Source organism: Rhinolophus hipposideros, assembly GCF_964194185.1.
Source record: "Rhinolophus hipposideros genome assembly, chromosome: 8".
NCBI lineage: Eukaryota > Metazoa > Chordata > Mammalia > Chiroptera > Rhinolophidae > Rhinolophus > Rhinolophus hipposideros.
Window position 1 is genome coordinate 24,727,400 of NC_138054.1, and position 18,064 is coordinate 24,745,463.

The 18,064-nt window shown below is 38.8% G+C and overlaps 1 protein-coding gene across 7 annotated transcripts in view; it reads left to right on the plus strand.

Moving 5' to 3' along the window:
* Positions 1 to 8,318: 8,318 nt before the first annotated feature.
* ARHGAP29 (Rho GTPase activating protein 29) overlaps positions 8,319 to 18,064 on the plus strand; it is a 73,624-nt gene continuing 63,878 nt past the window's right edge. For 4 of the 7 annotated variants that reach the window (XM_081057415.1, XM_081057418.1, XM_081057421.1 and 1 more), the window contains exon 1: positions 8,319 to 8,528. Coding sequence is in view for 3 of the 7 variants with exons in the window: in XM_081057423.1 (XP_080913549.1) it covers positions 8,516 to 8,528 (13 nt within the window). In the remaining 4 variants the exon portion in view is untranslated. Of the gene's footprint in view, positions 8,667 to 18,064 lie in introns of all 7 variants that reach the window. The other 3 variants (XM_081057422.1, XM_081057416.1, XM_081057420.1) reach the window with 2 other exon arrangements.

Below are 18,064 nucleotides of genomic sequence, written 5' to 3' on the forward strand. Positions count from 1 at the left end.
GATAAAATTTTCAAAAATTTGGGATTTCTTGGCCACACTTAAAAATCCAATGATGTTCTTTAAAACACACATCTCTGGTTTGAGAAATCAAAAGACCAGGCAATTCTGTGCCTAAATTTTCCTATGACTAGAGTGCCTTAATTGTAATGTAAAAACTGGCACACTTTTGAGAGTGAGAGAAGGCTCTGTTAATAATTATGCCTGAACAGGCATTAACTGAAACTGCCTGAGGCAAATCAGGATATGTGGTTGGTTACCCTACCTCAGTGGTCTGTAGCTACGTAGGAATGAATTCCTCGTTTCGGGGGTCTGGCTCTCTGTTTGTCCCTACTTTTAGAGCTTTGAGTTTTCAACCTCAATTCTACTACCTTTGTATGTCACACCTAATAATTCACTACCAGAAGCCAACATCTCTGACCTTCTCTAAGAAGGAAAGAGTCATCAATCAGTACATATGCTGGACTTCATGTGGGTGCTATCAGGAATTCTGATAGAATTTCCAATAGCCTAGCAACACTTAAGTAATGTCATTAACACTTTGTCGTCACCCGGTGTCTTATTAATTAGTAGTCTTTCTCTACATCTATAGGGCATATGTCATTGAGCTATGTCATATGTGTCATAATCTCTAGAGACATTGCAAGATTCTTGAAGTGTCTTCTGAATCATAAAATGATCAGTTTGAGAAGAATATAAACAAATTCTTTGAAAATTCTTAATTTTCAAGGAGTCCCTATCCAATGAATGGGTTATATTCCAAAAGGTTGCTTGTAACTCTAGCCTAAACAATCAAAAAGAGTATTTCTATAGAAACAATGTTGTTGCCACGCCACCCCAAACACGTATACACACCCCAAATAAAATGTATTATATGTATTACAAAATAAATACACTATAGACTATCTAAAGATTAGTACTGGGTACTAATCTACCCCTGAGTAGTTGGAACTCTGTATTTATGTAATAGAAAGTATTTTCTAAGTATTCTTTTTTTTTTTTTTTAAGTACTCACTCTTTAGAAATTGGTGAGAGAAGTAACTTACTGAGGAGGGTTTGGGGAGACATTCTACTCTTCTGCCCATTTGTAAGTGCAAATGTTTATTCACATAGTATTTGTAAGATAGGGACAATCTGTATAACAAATTTCAAAGCTCTTTATTACCTAGAATATTTGATGAATACAGAAAATGTCATTCTTTGATCAAAGTGGATTGTTTGAAACTTAGTATGGAGTAGGACTATTTAGAGCTGGTGGGTGCATTGGAAAGAGTCCGGCTTGAAGAGACAGGTGACCTTGCTTTAAGTTCAGTCTTATTAACTTGTTATTCACTTGTTGTGCAACTTTGGGTAAATAGCTTATCCTCATTGAGATACAGCTTTCTTATCAGAAATCTGAATAGGAATGATAACAATAATTCATGCTTATATTTCACAGACTTGTTTTGAAGATAAATTGAAGTTATATGTGTGATAGAGCTTAGCACACTGTGAAATGCTATAGAACCAAAACGAATAGAAAAGTAAATTAATGTTTGTTGACTCTTATTATGATCCAAGAACTATGATGGAATTACTATTATTAACTAGCCACCAATATTAATTGCAGTGGCAGCAATAATTTCCTTAAAATTGCCAATCTAACTCTTCCTCTGTTGGATACAAATGAAGATACCACGGCATCCCTTCTACTCTGAGCAGAAACCAACTAGCTTCCTCCCACTGGAAACACTCACAGAGCACCAGGCTTGTAAACACCCTGCCTTCTGATTTTAATGACAATATTACAATGGATGTGATGCTGTATCCTGGTCTACACCCCAGAGTAGGAGTGATATTGACTCATTGGGACTTGTGAATATTATGCAGAAGAAATGCCCCACTTAAAGAGTTGGATAATGGCAACTTTTGGCCAGACCTGTTGGACTTAATTAATATTCTGATAGGGTTGGGGGAGTAAATGGTCTTGGGTCCATCTAGAACCCATTAATGGTATTATTATTTCATTCCTAGTACTTAAATGGTGTTGTGCGTTAATTTGCTGCTATAACCAAATACCGCACACCGGGTGGCCTAACAGAAATTTATTTTTTCAAAATAATTCAGTATTCTGGAAGTTAAAATTTTAAAATCAATGTGTTGGCATGGTGGTTTCTTCTGAGGATTCTCTTGTATGGTAGATGGCTTCCTTCTCCCTGTGCCTTTACATGGTCTGTGTGTGTCCATGTCCTAATCATCTCTTCTTGTAAGGACACCAATCATATTGGATTAAAGCCCACACTAATGGCCTCATTTTAACTTAAGTGCTTCTTTAAAGACCCCATCTCCAAAAATAGTCACATTCTGAGTTACTGGGGGTTAGGACTTCAAAATATTGATTTTGAGGAGACACAATTCAGCTCATAACACCTGATAAGTCAGTTTTCTGTTTTGTTCTCAAGGAAATTTCCCTGTGATCTCTATCTCTTTTATCTTTTCCTCCTCCCTCTAGTCTTTTCCTGTCCCCACTACCAAAACCAAGTAGCCACTTCAGTTTTCATAGCATTTCAAACACTGATTCATGAATGTAACATTGCTATTTGTATTGAGAGCTCCATTCTTGAAGTTCAAGAAAAGATTGTGTAGATTCAAATACCACTTCTCTGTGAAACCTCTTCAAAGAGTCCTTCTAGAATCCGCTGTTCACTGACCCATATTCTAAACTTCTACTTTTTTCAGTCTCTAAGTAACTTCATAGTCTATGATAAGACCTGTCTACTGGTCTACTCATTTCCTTAGATCCTGTTGTCTTGGTAAGCTTGTTTTATCATTTAGTAATTTTTCCAGAATGGAACTCTTTTTTTCCCCCTCTTGGTTCTTAGTCATTACCCAGAAGGAAGTCATTAGAAGCTGGCTTGATCATATTTATTTCAACTAAGAGTATTGTCTTCATCTATTCACAGGAGAAATCTAAAGCATATTTCATTTTGCAGCCCAGTTCAGGCTAACTTCTAAGCAAAGCAACTTAATGTCTTGATGGTGCCTTGTTTGCCAGTCCATCTTCTCCACCCTGCATATACTAAGCTGATGGTTTCAGTGATGTTACCTAACAGGTATTTCATCAGATTTTTGGCTAGTAGGATATATAGTTATGCTTGTGACCTCATATACTCTAGTACCATGTAGCTCCCAGACAAAATTTAATTACACTAATGAATATCCTAAACTAAATATGTCATCAAGCATAATAAGGATGTCAAATACATTCATGGCAAAGGATGTCAGTCCATCAATGATAATCAATAATTTTCAAGGACTTTGAAGCAAAAGTTTATAGACATTTTGAGGCACCAATATTACAGAATTATTAACTCATAGTACTATTTTTCCTATACTATTTTAAATTATTATTTCTAATTTAAGCCTCACATTGTCAGCTATTGAGTTAATTTCAGAATAAAATCATTTAAATCCAGGTATCTAAATGATTGGATAATAACCGTTCTTCTGATTCTGTGGAATGTAATGTTCTATTGAATGAGGAGACTTCGCTGAACAGGTTTGTAAAACTAAATATTTTTCAGCTTTTACAAGCAGTCACTTCCCAATCCTCTGGCAAGCATGCCACAGGCAGCCACCCCTATATAAATATGCAGTTAGAAAGATAAACACTCATTAAAATCCCTAGTGGTAGCATTGTTTCTCAGGGTTCAGCAATATTTGTTCAGTGGGTAGATAAAGAAAGAGATTAGCAATGTTTCCATTGGGCTCCATTCCTTCCTAAAGCCAGCCAGCCTCTCTGAGAGAAAGCCAGTACTCTGGGCATGTGTTCCAGAATGCCTCAGGAAGACTTTCTGCTTCAAGAGCAAACCAAGCTCCTCATTGGTTCCATGTTAAGCCACCCATTTTTTTTAGGGCCATTATTTTTCAGTAACTCAGTAAGTCAGACCTCCAAATTAGTAAGGGTAAATTTGTAGTACAAATTTCATATTTAAAGTTATTAGTATAGCTTAAATATTTACAGATTAAATATTTACAGATCAGGTGTGCTGGTCTAATTTCATAGAATTACAATACATTTGAAAACCTTAATCAATCAGTTAGTATAGAAAGACCCCTGGTCTTCGTTTCGGTATAATTAGGCCAATGACTAACTGTGATCTCTGGGAAAGCTGGGCTGGGCTTTCTTTATAAAATAAAGGAGGATGGAGTTGATGAGCTCTAATATCCCTCTGACTCTGAAAATTGTGATATTTTCTTGGTAAAAAAGTGAACTCATCTTTCCATCTCATAAGGTTTTTGTGAGGACCAAGTGTACACCACAGCACAGTGTTATCCATCAAATAAAATACACAAGTGAGGGGTGGCTGTGTTTGCTGTCTTATCTGGTCAGCATTTGGTAGAATTGATGAAAAAAGAAACAACAGCAGAAAATGTTTACCCCTCCACTTTAGAAAAGGAAGGAAATAATTTAAGATTCTGGTGTTATTTATAGTTCTTTCAGATAAAGATTGGGTGAAATGGTTAAACTTGGCATGCATTATTATGTTAATTTACAAGCACTTAATGTACAATCTTTGTCAAACAAAACAATATGGTGGCCAGCCCGGTGGCTCAGGCGGTTAGAGCTCCATGCTCCTAACTCCGAAGGCTGCTGGTTTGATTCCCACATGGGCCAGTGGGCTCTCAACCACAAGGTTGCCAGTTCAATTCCTGCAAGGGATGGTGGGTTGCGCCCCCCGCAACTAGCAACGGCAACTGGACCTGGAGCTGAGCTGCGCCCTCCACAACTAAGGTTGAAAGGACAACAACTTGACTTGGAAAAAAAAGTCCTGGAAGTACACACTGTTCCCCAATAAAGTCCTGTTCCTCTTCCCCAATAAAAACCTAAAAAAAACAAAAACAAAAAAAACCCCAATATGGTACTTTTATTAAAACTTTAAAAATATTGACAAACTAATATTTTCAAAAGATAAATCTAGTATTTAGGCATATGTACTGTGATTATCCTTAAACCTTTTCACTTGTTGATGAATTCCAAGTACGTTTCCAGGGGCTGGGGATACAATGGTGAACAAACAGGTAGAGCCCTTCTATCACAGAGCTACCATTCCGATACTAGCATGGGGAAATAAAAATATATACAAATAAACACATAACTATAACAAGCCAATAGAAGAGTAAATGCTATATGACATTTAAAGAAGGGTAAAGAAGACAGGGAGAAGCAAAGAGAGGAATGCTGTTTTCTACGAGGTGGCCCAGGAACATGTCAATGATATGGAACATTTGAGGAGAGACTGGAGGGGAGCAAGGAGCAAGTCACGTAGGCAGTTGTATGGGGGGAGGCCATTCCAGGCAGAGGGAACAGCAAAAGCAAAATCCCTGAGGCAAGTGAGACCCTGGGATATGTGGGCAACAGCACGAAGGCCAGAAGGGCAGAGGAAGAATAAGAGGAGTGATTCTCCACGATCTTTTTCTAAGAAAAGTAGTCAAACTTCTTTTCATCTTAGAATTGATTTTCATTAAGTCCAACAGAAACTCTTTATCGAACTTTAGTCTGGTGCCTCAGTTTTTCATTTGTAAAACAGGGATGATAATAGTACTTCATAGGGTTGTTGTGAGGACTACGTGACTCATTAAATATAAAGAATAATTAAGACAGTGTCTAGTACAGAGTAAACAACGGAGGGCTGGTTTTATTACTGTCATCATCATCATCATTATCCTCTCTTTATTCACAACAATATCAGTGATTCAATTTTTAGGCCAATAGTATTCTTGTGCACCAACCATTAATTATGGGGAGAGTTTCCTTACACATGTTGGTTAGACATTAAGTAGGGTCATGGTACATAGTGACTCAGGCAAAGAGGTTCATGTTATCAAATATCTTATAGAGAACTTAAAATAATATAAAAAACGGGTTTGAAACTTAATATGATGATCTAGACGTAAAATTAGTATGAGATCATATCCGTACACTCACTTGAGTTTTTTTTTTTTCTTTTTTTCAGTCTTACTCAGTTTCCTTGCCTCATGACCACACAGAATTCTTGAATGTTTGCAATGTTTTCCACATTCATTTCCAGTATTTGGTCTGAACTGATTCGTTGTTTCTCAGTTTCAACCGTCATGGAATCAAGATTAATAACCTGCTTGGTGAGTTTTGTCCACTTTGGAATCTGGTGCCTTTGTAGTCAGCGTGGCCTGTCGTGCTCTCCGTGATTCCTTCTGAGTGCTCCAGTAGCGAGCATCAAGACAGCTGCAGTGACAGGAAACCTACCTCCCTTTCGGCCACCCCTACCTGCTTCCATTATTTCATCTCCTCTCCCAGGCATTTATTCATGGATGAGGAGAGTCTGAAAGTGGATTTAAAGTTCACGAGTATAATCCCAGTGCTTAGAATAATGCGTGGCACGTGGGAGGTACTCAATAAATATTTGTGCAATGAATAAAATAGGACAGGTCTGGTGGACGATGTTGCACTCTCCTAAACAGACTGTCACTGAAGTGTGGCTGAGAGGAAGAGCATATGCCCACTGTACTCTGCTGTGGGGTTGGGTTCCCATCTCCACCGCCCACATGGAGCGTTCACCTTCACTATCATTCCCTGCACTTCAGGGCACAGGGTACCTGGGACGGGCTTTGCTTCCGGCTCGTGGTTTTATAGCCATTGCATTTGGTTTCACTAGTGATAACAAGTTGAGCCAAGCTTATGGTAACAAAGAAATAAACCAAAAAACCAAAACCAAAACAAAACAAAACTATCTTGGAAGGATTTTCATTCCTGAGTTCGTTGGTCATTCCCTCAACATTCCTACAGGAAATACTTAGTCCCTTCTATACCAGACACACACCTAGGTAATGTAATACTGTAGACCTTCACAGTCTAATTAATATAACTAAAGACTACCAAATAAAATACTGCATGAGAACACAAGTGCCACAAGAATGGGACTCTACATACCATATAATGTCAAATGAGATGATTGGTTTTCAGTGAGGAGAACAGGAAGGCTTTAGCAGAGGTGGTTTTCTCTCTATCATGGAAACAATGAAGAACATTTCAAGAAGCAGAGTGGTTACATGTTATTAATCAATACTGTAATTATAAAATAGTAATACTATACCATCTATCATATCTGTTTAATTATCAATCCAGCATCCTTTATGCCTCTGAATTTTTCCTTTGTTTGTCTGTGATTCTTTGTCCTCCAAAGCAATGATCCTGAGCCTCTTTAACCAAGAAACATTTACATGTAAAAAACAAGTTGGTGTGTAAGGGTATGTTCCGGGATTGTTGTAGGATTTGGTGGAGGTATTGCCTTTTATTTCTTCTTTTCTTTACCAAACACATGAACCACCTGTCCCAGATAACAGATTTTTGATGTTCATTCTTTCTCAGTAATTGCATTTATTTTATAAAAATGAATTGCCATTTGTCTCTGTTTTCAATTATCTATGCCTTCTGACTAAGTGGAGAATATGGCGGATGTTCAATATATTTTTACAAAGAGTTACGGGAAGGATGAGATTGAAGAACTTTTCCAAATTCCCTTCTCATAATTTTACACATTTATTGAGCTAATATTCATGGAGTGCCTGCTATGTCTCAGCACAGATGACAGGAAGGGTATTCTTGGTAGATTGGTTGTGTTAACTAACGTATACTCTCACTATTCAAGAGAAATGCTATACTTTTTTTGTGTGCAGGATGTGTGGTCCAACCACTAGGTAAATGCTTTAATTTTGGTTGTTCATTTCCGCTGCAGTGTTGATGAGTCCCTTTACGCAAGGAGCATCCAATGGTAAGAAGCAAGTAGCACAGTTAGGGAGACACACATTCAACTAGTATTTATTGAGCAACTACTATGAACCTGGTACTTAATAGTTGATGTTTGGAGAAATTTAGTTTTCTGAAAACGACAATCAGTAAGACAGAAAAGAGTGGGTGCAGTTTTATTAAGCACAGAATATATTTTTGTTCCCAAAGGGTGTGCGAAGAAAGCAGAAAAAAGAGGTTGAAGACCAGATTCCTTACTGGAAGGAATTCAAAGTGTCCACCTGAGAAATCTCATAAACAACAAGGACAGAGGACCTGCTCCTCGCTAGAGGGTGCAAAAGGTGACTTGTTCCTAAGGTTCGCTCCGGATGTTCTGCCGCAAGCGGCATAGAGTGGCTAATACGTCCTGCATTGTTAGCGGCAGTCTGCGGGCTCGGGTACAGCTGACAGCTAGCGTCTTGGGCGCCACAGCTAGCTGCCGCCCCACCTGCTGCCGGACGCTGAGCCCCGCCTCCTAGGCGCGCGGGCCAATGGGCTGGGCGCCAGGGGGCGGGGCGAGGCCGGGTGGGAGGAGCGAGGATAGGGGGTGGGGAGGCGGCCGGCGGCGCGGTCGTGGCTGTAGCTACAGGGGTGGCGGCGGCGGCTTGGCCCGGCGTCCGCGGGCCGTGGGGGATGGGGTCAGCGAGCTCCAGCCCTCGGCGGCGGCGGCGGCGTCCGTGAGTGTAGGGCGGGCGTCCGCGTGCAGGACGCGGGATGGAGCGCCGCGGTGAGTGTGTGGCGGCGGCGCTCGCTTCGGCCGCGGCAGCTGCGGCTCGGAGCTGGGGACACCCGCGGCGGCCGCCCACGATTTGCGGTTCAGGGTCCCCGCGGCCCACGCGGCGGTCCAGAGCGGAGGCGGCTGCGGGTGCGTTGGGGCCCGGGCCGGGTCCTCGGGGCCTCGGGTCCTTTGAGGAGGGTCCGACCCGAGCCGTGGGCGCGCGGGGCGCGGCTGGAGCGGAGGAGCCGGGAGGGCGCGAGCGGTCGCTGAACGGACCCCGCGGACCCCGGCGGGGTATCCTGAGTTAGGCGACGCCGCCCGTCCGCCGGGAAGAGACTTGCGGGGCCGACTTTCATCCCATCCCACGTCCCCCCGAGCTTCCTGCGGTCTCGCTCCCTTTTCTGGCCACACGCCCTCGTCCGCCTCCATGCGGAATGCAGGGGCTCCTTTTCCCTTTTCCCCATTAGTTTCCTTCAACGGGTCTTCACGTTCGCGTTCTTCACTTGCGATCTTTTTGGAAGTTTGGTGGCGTTTTCTGAAATTTCAGCCTGACAAATGCGAAGGCTGAGATAAAATAACAGACATCTGGTGTCCCATCTCTACCTTTTCTTATCACACTTCACCTCACCTCGGCCCAGGCTGTTTTATCATTTGCTGCGGGGTGGGGGGTGGGGGGACCAACTAAAGGTAGAAAACCATGCCCCTTCCCTTTCTATCCGAGTGCCCCCCTCTGGTGCATCGTTGTCACTCTGTCCACACCCCTCCCCTTCCACTGTCCCCACCCCTTCTCTCTCTTCCGCCTGTAGCTGTCCCTGCACCAAACCCCCCCTCCCACCCCCCCCTCCCGCCCCCGCCTCTGCACCTTTTCCCAGCCTTGGCCCAAGTGCAAGTCCTGTGCTTTGCAAAATAGGAATTGACAGGCGAGGAGTTGCAGCTACTACGAGGAGGAGAGCGTATCCCTGTGAGTTAGTTTCTCTGGGTGTCCAGGACCTCCTGATCGCGACCTCGTGCTCAGGACGGCTTTCCTTCGCCCGGAGGAATAACCAGGGACTCTCCTCGTCTTTTAGCCTCTCTGACTTGTCCAGGGTCTATCTCCCTTTTTCACCACTATCCCTCTTTAGAGACAAAGGAGAAGTTTCTTTACTGCCACCACCATCCCCACATTGGGTTTTTTGTTGTTGTTGGTTTTTTTTTTGTATCTTTGATGTACTCTGTCTTCTAACGGTGGATCTTTTGGGAGTGTGAGAGGGTGTTTCGTGCAAGTTCCAAGACCGCGGTGAAGCTGAAATAGCCAAGATGTTTTTTGTTCCACATTTCTTTTCACTTTTTCCTTTTTTTGGGAATTAGCTTCACCTCCTGTTCAGTTTTGGGGGAGGGGTTTCCTCTTCACAAAAAAGAATTTTAAATTAGATATGAAAGCGAATATTTTAGAATGAGTAAAGAAATCACAATAAATTATGAGATTCCTTTCTTCAGAAGATTTTCAAACGAAATTTGCCAGAAATGTGTACTCAGAAATGCTTTCTGACTGTAGGAATTGTGCAAATGAGGAATCTTGACCTTAAGTTTCATTAGCTTTTAAGGTACAAATAGCTTTAGTCTACTGATTCTGAGAAGAGTTTAAGAGTGAACTTTAAAGAAAGTAAGATAGGCCTGGGTAGAAAATGTTTCAGTTCCAAAATTGGCAGGAAATAGAACTTTGGCCGAGATGAAGAAAGTGCTGTTCAGAGAATATATGGTGAATGGTCATTCTAGCTCTGCCCATCTCCCTAAAATAGAACATCCACCTAAATTATCAGCACTTTCACTTCTCACCTATAAAGGCCCCTGACCTAGGAATGTGGACTTCTACAACTACTGCTGTTGGTCCCAGGAGTTAGTAGTATGTTGAACCAAGCTCATGCCCAGAAGCCACCCTGGAAGGATTTGTATTCTCTGTGCCGTTGGTGATTCGTTTCAGCTTTCACTAAGACAATTTTGTGTGATCCCACTTTGTGTTAGGGTCCTGTGGAGCCTTCAGTCTATTGGGTAGAAGTAGATAATATTGAATAAATAGGGCCCAAGACATAGTATCTTGGATTACTCAAGAAATGTATGTTGGATGTCCTATGGGAAAGTAGAGGGATGATTTATTTTCAGTAGAGTAAATGAAAATGCTTCTTGGAAGAGGTGATATTTTGTATGAGATTGAAGTTAAGAGAATGATTTTATTAGGTTGGTGCAAAAGTAATTGCGGTTCAAAAGGTTAAAAATAATTTCAAAAACCGCAATTACTTTTGCATCCACCTAATAATAAGCACAGAAGGTCCTTCTGGCCAGAATTGCTGGTTATCTCTAATGTATACCAGGATGTCACTGATCAGCTTCCACCATTCTGCTTTGAAGTCTATTTTGTTTACTTGTTTTTAACTTCCTACCTCACCTCCAGCATGATGATGAGTCACAATACATAAAGACACATTCACGTGTAAAGAAACAAAGAGGTTTAAAAGGAAGGTTAAGAACATATTTTTGGTACAATGAGAATTTTTCCCTGTCTTCTTTGTCTTATTACTCTGAGAAGCACAAGAGCCATTTGATGATACTGCCTCCTTATATAAGAATTTTTCTTTTTCTTAAAAAAATGTATTTGTCACTAAGAAAGTTTTCAAATACCATATTCTTTCTAAGGAAGAGGATGGAAAATATTTTGAAAAGTATTAAGGGAGGAAGTTGAGTCTGAGGGACAATTCAAAAGGAACCTCCTAATATTTTACTTATAATTTATTGAATATTCATTGAGCATCAGAGTCATAACAGATTTTTATATACTTTGAGTGAGTTTTCACAGATGAATACACTCATGTTATCACCACCATAATCAAGAACTAGAACGTTTCCATCACTCCAGAAAGTTCCCTCATACTTATTTGGAACTGCCCCTCCCCTACACCACAACCTCTGTCCCCTGGCAACTATTGATGGTTTTTGTTACTAAGGATTTGGTTCCATCTTTTCTAGAATTTCATGTAAAGGGAATCATACAATATACTTTTGTGCTTGGCTTCTTTCATTCAGTATAATGCTTTTGAGAGTCATCCATGGTTTTTGCTATATCTTGAATATTCATTGTTGAGTAGTATTCCACTATAAGGCTGTATCACAATTTATCAGTTTATCTGTATATCAGTTTATCTGTTGATGGACATTTGGGTTGTTTCCAGTTTTTGACTATCATGAAAAAAATTGCTATGTGCATTTGTGTACAAGTTTTTGGAGGAATGTATGCTCTCATTTATTTTGGGTATAAAAACGAGTAGAATTGCTGGGTGGTTTTGTAAATGTATGTTTAAGTGTATAAGAAACTGCCAGACTGTTTTCCAAAGTGCTTATATACTTTGTGTAGCAGCATGTGTGAGAATTTTAGTTGCTCTGCATCCTGCCCAAAATTTGGTATTTAGCTAAAATTAAGAATTCTAGTAGATACTTAGTGGTAACTCATTGTGGTTTAAATTTGCATTTCCCTGATATTAATGATCTTGCATACTATTTAATGTACTTATAACCCATTTGTGTATCTTCTTTTGCTAAGTGTCTGTTCATATCTTTTATTTATTAACCTATTGGGTTGTTTGTTTTCTTATCATCCAGTTGTAAGAATTCTTGATATAATTTGTATATAAGTCCTTTGTCACATATTTTATCCCAATTTGTAGCTTCTATTTAACTTCTTAACAGTTGTCTTTCTAAGAGCAGAAGTTTAAAATTTTGATTAAATCCAGTTTACCAATATTTTCTCCTATGGTTCTTGCTTTTTGTGTCTGAGAAATTGTTCCCTAGTTTTTCTCCCTTGTTTTCTTTTACGGGAAGTATCCTTAAATTTTTTTTCTTAATAGACCAGATTGTAAATATTTTAGGCTTATCGGCTGTAGCAACTCAATTACTCAACTCTGCTCTTATATCTCAAAAGCAGTTATTGACAATACATAAATAATAGGGCATGGCTCTTTTTCCCCAAAGCTTTTATTTATAAAAACAGGCAGCCGCCCCTCCTGACTCCTGAATTTAAAAGACATAGTTTTTAAGTTAAATGTTTAGGTCTGTGATACATGTTGAGTTAATTTTAGGGGTATGCTGTGAAGGGCCGAGGACCATTTTTTTCTCAAATGGATATCAAGTTATTTCAGCCCCATTTGATTACCTTTCCTCCTATTTAATTGCTTTGGCACCCCTTGAAAATCAATTCACTGTATATATGTGGGTCTATTTCTGGATTCTATTCTATTCTGTTGATTTAAGTTTCTCTTAATACCAATATCACCCTATCTTTACTAAGTATTGAGATCAGGCAGTGTAAGTCCTCCAACTTTGTTCATTTTCAAAATTGTTTTGGCTGTTCCATATCTTTTACATATTCAAGTACATTTTAGACTCAGCCTGTCAATTTCTATAAAAACTTCAGGAGGGATTTATTTGGGATCGTTTGAAACGATCAATTTGAGAGAAATTAAAGTCTCAACAGTGTTGAGTCTTCCAATCTATGAAGATGGTATACTTGTTGATTTATTCAGTTCTTTAACTTGTACTAGTGTTTTGTAATTTTAAATTTAGGATCTTGGACATGTTTTGTTCAATTCCTAAAAATATTTTGTTTTTTTTGATGTTATTGTAAATGGTATTAGTTACTAAAATTTTATGTCCAATTGTTTGTTGCTAGTATATAGAAATAAAATTGATTATAGTATATTGACCTTGTATTCTATGACTTTGCTATATTTATTTATATGTCATTCAGATAGTACAACCCTATCCCCAGTTGTGAAAAGCTTATTTATAGGTTCCTTAGGATTTTTTAGGTACACAAACATATCAATTTGGAATAAAGTGTTTTACTTCTTCTTTTCAATTTGTATGTGTTTTAATTCTTTTTCTTGTTCTATTATACTGACTAAGACCTTCAGTAACAATATTGATCCTGGTCTCATTGGGAAAACATTTTCTTTCATCATGAACTATAATGTTAGTTGTAGATTTTTTTGTAGATGCCTTTTATCAGCTTGAAGAAATTCTTTTTTATACCTGCTTTAATCATGAGTGGATACAGAATTTTTTTCAGATGCTTTTCTGCTTCTGTTGAGATGATCATGTGCTTTTTTTCTATTAATATTAAACTAAGCTTGCATTCCTGGGAAAAACTCTTCTTGGTCATGTGTATTATCCTTTTTACATATTGTTGAACTTGACTTGCTAATGCTGTGTTAAGAAATTTGTTATATTTTCTGGTAATGTCTTTCTCTGGTTTTGATATCAGGGTCATGTTGACCACATACTATGAGTTGGGAAGTGTTCCTGTCTTTGCTATTTTCTGAGAGTTTTTGTAGGATTATTTTACCTGGTTCAATAGATTTCATCAGTAAGGTCATCTGTGTCTGCAGTTTTCTTTCTGAGACATTTTCAATTTCTTTAACACATATAAGGCTATTCAGATTTTCTATTGTGTTAGGTTTTGTCATTAGTGTCTTTCAGGAAATTTTTCCATTCCTTCTGAGTTGTTGAATTTATTGTCAGAGTTGTTTGTTATAATGCCTTGTTACTCTTTTAATATCTGTAAGGTCTGTACTGAAGTCTCTTCTTTCATTTATGATGTTAGTAATTTGTTTTGTCTCTTTACTTTTTGGTCAGTCTAGCTAGATATTTATCTAGTTAAATGATCTTTTCAAGGAACTAGTTTTTAATTACATTGACTTTTTTCTGATTTTTCTCTGTTGTCTTTTTTATATGTATTGATTTCTATTCTTACCATTATTTCCTTCCTTTTACATACTTTGTGTTTAATTTGTTCTTGGTTTTCTAGCTTCTTAAAGTGGAAGCTTAGCTTATTGGTTTTAGACCCTTCTTTCTTTTTAACAAAGCATCTAAAACTATATTTTTCTAACCACTGCTTTTACTGTGTAACTTACACATTTTGAAATGCATTTTCATTTTCATTCAGTTCAAAATATTTTCAAATTTCTCTTGTGGAAACTTGACCCATTGATTATTTAAAAGTATATTTTATAATTTACAAATATTTAGAGATTTCCCAATTACTACCTTTATTTATTCCAAATTTAATTTTGCTTGGATCAGAGAATATACATTGTTTGATTTCAATCCTTTTCAATTTATTGAGATTTGTTATATGGTCCCATAGACAGTTTAGCTTAGTGAATATTTTATGTGCACTTGAAAAGAATGTGTATTCTGCTGTTGTTGGGTAGAATTTTCTATAAATGTCTTGTTTTTAATTTTGTCTCATCTGTTTTTATTTCTTTTTCTTCTTATCCTGCCTTCTTTTGGATTAATTTTTTGAAATTCCATTTTTGTCCACTATCGGCTTACTAACTGTACCCCTGAAGACTTTAATATGAATTTTTACTTATTATAGTATACCTTCAAATAATATGCTACTTCACATATAATGTAAGAACCTTATTGTATACTTTCATTTCCCTCCTCCCATACATTTTGCTATTGTCATATATTTTACTTCTGTATATGTTGTAAATGCCACAGCACATTGTTATTACTTTTGTTTTAACTTTAAAAAATTTACAAAATGAGGCTTGTTTTGAAGCTTCATTGGGGTGAGTCTAGAATGCCATTTTTATTAGGCCTGCATTAGATGTTAACTAACACACGCCTTTCTGGGATCTTTCCTTGAGTGTTCAACTGGTGTCTCTCCTCTGGCTGATGAAAACTCAGAGGTCTCCCAGCCCTGTGGGAGCCATGGGAAATGTCCTGCTATAGCTCCCTGGAAATCTTTTCCCCCTCCTTGTGGAGTTTCACCCTACACATGTGCAGCTTTATATTCAGTAAGAGAATTAAGGAATTGCTTCTGCAAATTTCTGGAGTCTTCCTCTTTTCTTTCTGGTACTCTGTCCTGCAGACCCGAGCCTCCCACCCCTCACTGCCCGTCTCTCTGAAGTGTAATCTCTGTCTCTCAACACAAGTACCACGCGCTGCTTGGCTTCCCCCTTCCTGTGCCATGGGCTAGAATGTGCCTCCAGACAGAAAGTTGGGGAAATTGTAGGGTTCACCTCATTTGTTTGTGATCCCTTCTCAAGGATCACGGTTCTGTGCTACCTGTAGTAGAATGTCTGAAGACAGTATAGGAGAAGGGCAAGTCTGGTCTCATTTATTCTTGTACTTGATATATCTAAAATTTTAGGGCTTTTTTAATCTACAGATTTTCTTCCCATCTTATCCTTGCAATTTAGTTGTTAAATAAATCGTGTAGTTTGCTCTATAAAATGGCCCACATGGGTGCATCCTTGATGGAATTGAACATGTTCCTCTGTCTTCTTACTGCGTATAGACTGGTAATTAGACCTAGAGCAGGGTTTCTCAGCCTTGACACTATTGATCATTTTGGGCCAGATAATTCTTTGTTAGGGGTGGGGGTGTGAGGGGTGGGGGATGCTCTCCTGTGCAAGTAGGATATTTAGCAGCATCCCTTGCGTCTACCCACTAGATGTCAGTACAACCTCCTCCCCAGTTTTGACAACCAAAAATGTCTGAGGACATTGTAAGATGTTTTTAGACCAGTCTTCTGTTATGAAAAGTAGACTACCTAAACTACAGAATCAACTGTGGGAATATGAAGAAACCTAGCAAAAATAACAATACTATGTTAACATTGCAGAGAACACGTGAAAAAGATTTTAACAGTATGTAACTTGAGGCTTCACAGAATGGCTGACTCAAGAGCAACGTTATAAAGGATACGGATTTCTTTTTGAGAAGGAAAGAATACTAGAGACACTAATACTGTGAAATGGTAAAAATGCAAGTAGTTTCTTCTCAAATAAATGTTTCTTCATTAAGTGTTTTTCGGCAACTAATTGAACATTTTAAGTTGTCGGACATTTACAATAAATATACAGATGATTTACTTTTTCTTCCTTTTTTTTTTTTTTTTTTTTTTTTACCACTTTACAGTTTAATTATAAACCAAGGATTTTGGACTTGCAGAAAAGTATTGTTGCAATAACGTACTTTTCATACTTGAAACTTATATGTGTGATATAACATTACTTTAAAACAATGCAAGTGGGGGGATTAATAAAATAATCCTTTTAATTTAAAAGTGAACTGCCATTTTTTCTAATGTTTCCAAAGGTCATCATCCTCCTTACTCAGAAGGATGGAGAAGATAACAGATAATTAACATGTTTTTTAAAAGATTTAAGAGGAGGATTGGGATTATAAGACTTGTCCAAAATTTCCTTCAGGTGACCTTACTTGTAATTTAACCATCAATTATCATTGAAGACCCACTCTGTGTCAAGTCCTATGTACAATAGTTGGCTGTTTTGAGATGGTTTAGAGGTAGATCCTCGTGGGTCTTGAGATGAACACAGAGCAGTTCCGAGGGGGCAGACTTTCCTTTATTGCGCTCCCTGAGAGTTGCCTTGCCATTACCATCCTTGGCCTTCAGAATCTTTTCTTCTCTTCCATTGGTGTCCTTCAGTTTAGTCATCAGTGGTTTTCATGATGAGCGTCCATGGCACATCATTCTCTCCAAACAGGAACATTTGGATGTCAGGTATCTTCAGCATCTCTAGTGCTTTTGATCTTAATACATTTAGGTTTAAGGCTTAATGGATAAGTTTTTAAAAATTAAGTCTGCAAAATAATTATAGAGCCTAGGTAATAAAGGAGCCTGGGGTTCTCATATATATATATATATATATATATTTTTTTTTTTCCCTTCAGGTAACAACCTAGGGGCCTAATTGGCTTCACTTCCCTAGAACCGTATGTGAGAGGTATCCCCTTTCCCTTTCTCTGTCAGTGGGCAGTCTCTCTGTCTTCTCTGTGTCTCTTATCTTAACTTATTCTGTCTCCATCTTATTTTATTTTCTCTTTCTCTGCCTCCACGTGTCTCTGCATCTTTCTTGGTCTTCCTCTTCTCTCTGTCTTTTTCGCCTCTCCACAATTGTTTCTCACCTTGTCACATCTCTGTCTCTTTTTCACTGCTTTTTGTCTCCCTCCCTGCTGTGTGCTCCTTTCAGTCTCTTGTCATACCACTACCTCCACGCCAAATACCCTTTCTCCCATCAGAACCTTGTTCAAGACATTGTCGGTGACGCTGTGAGTTCCACTTAATAAGGAACACAGTCCTCTTTACTAAGGGAAATAGGAGATAAGGTAGCACAAAATAATATATTTTAAAATAGACATAAGGGGCTGTTTGAGGTTGAATGGCTCTCTCATATTTCTTCCCCCAAACCTTATTTGTGATTTAATCAGGGTTGCACTGCACTCGCCTCCCACCCCCCCTTGGTCTGGGAACTCCTGATGTCTCCTCTTAATAATTGTTTTCAGCCCAGGGCATCATCAGTTTTCATGGTGAGAATCCATGGTTCATTTTCCTTTTTAAGTGTAGTTAGAAGGAAAGTGGTTTTGAGGTTTCCTGAGTATCTGTGGCATGCATGTCTTGGTACTGTTGTGTTTAGGATTTGGGGGGTGAGGTGGGTAAGTTTGCGTAAGTTAAGTCTGAAAAATTCAGTGTGGAGCTAAAG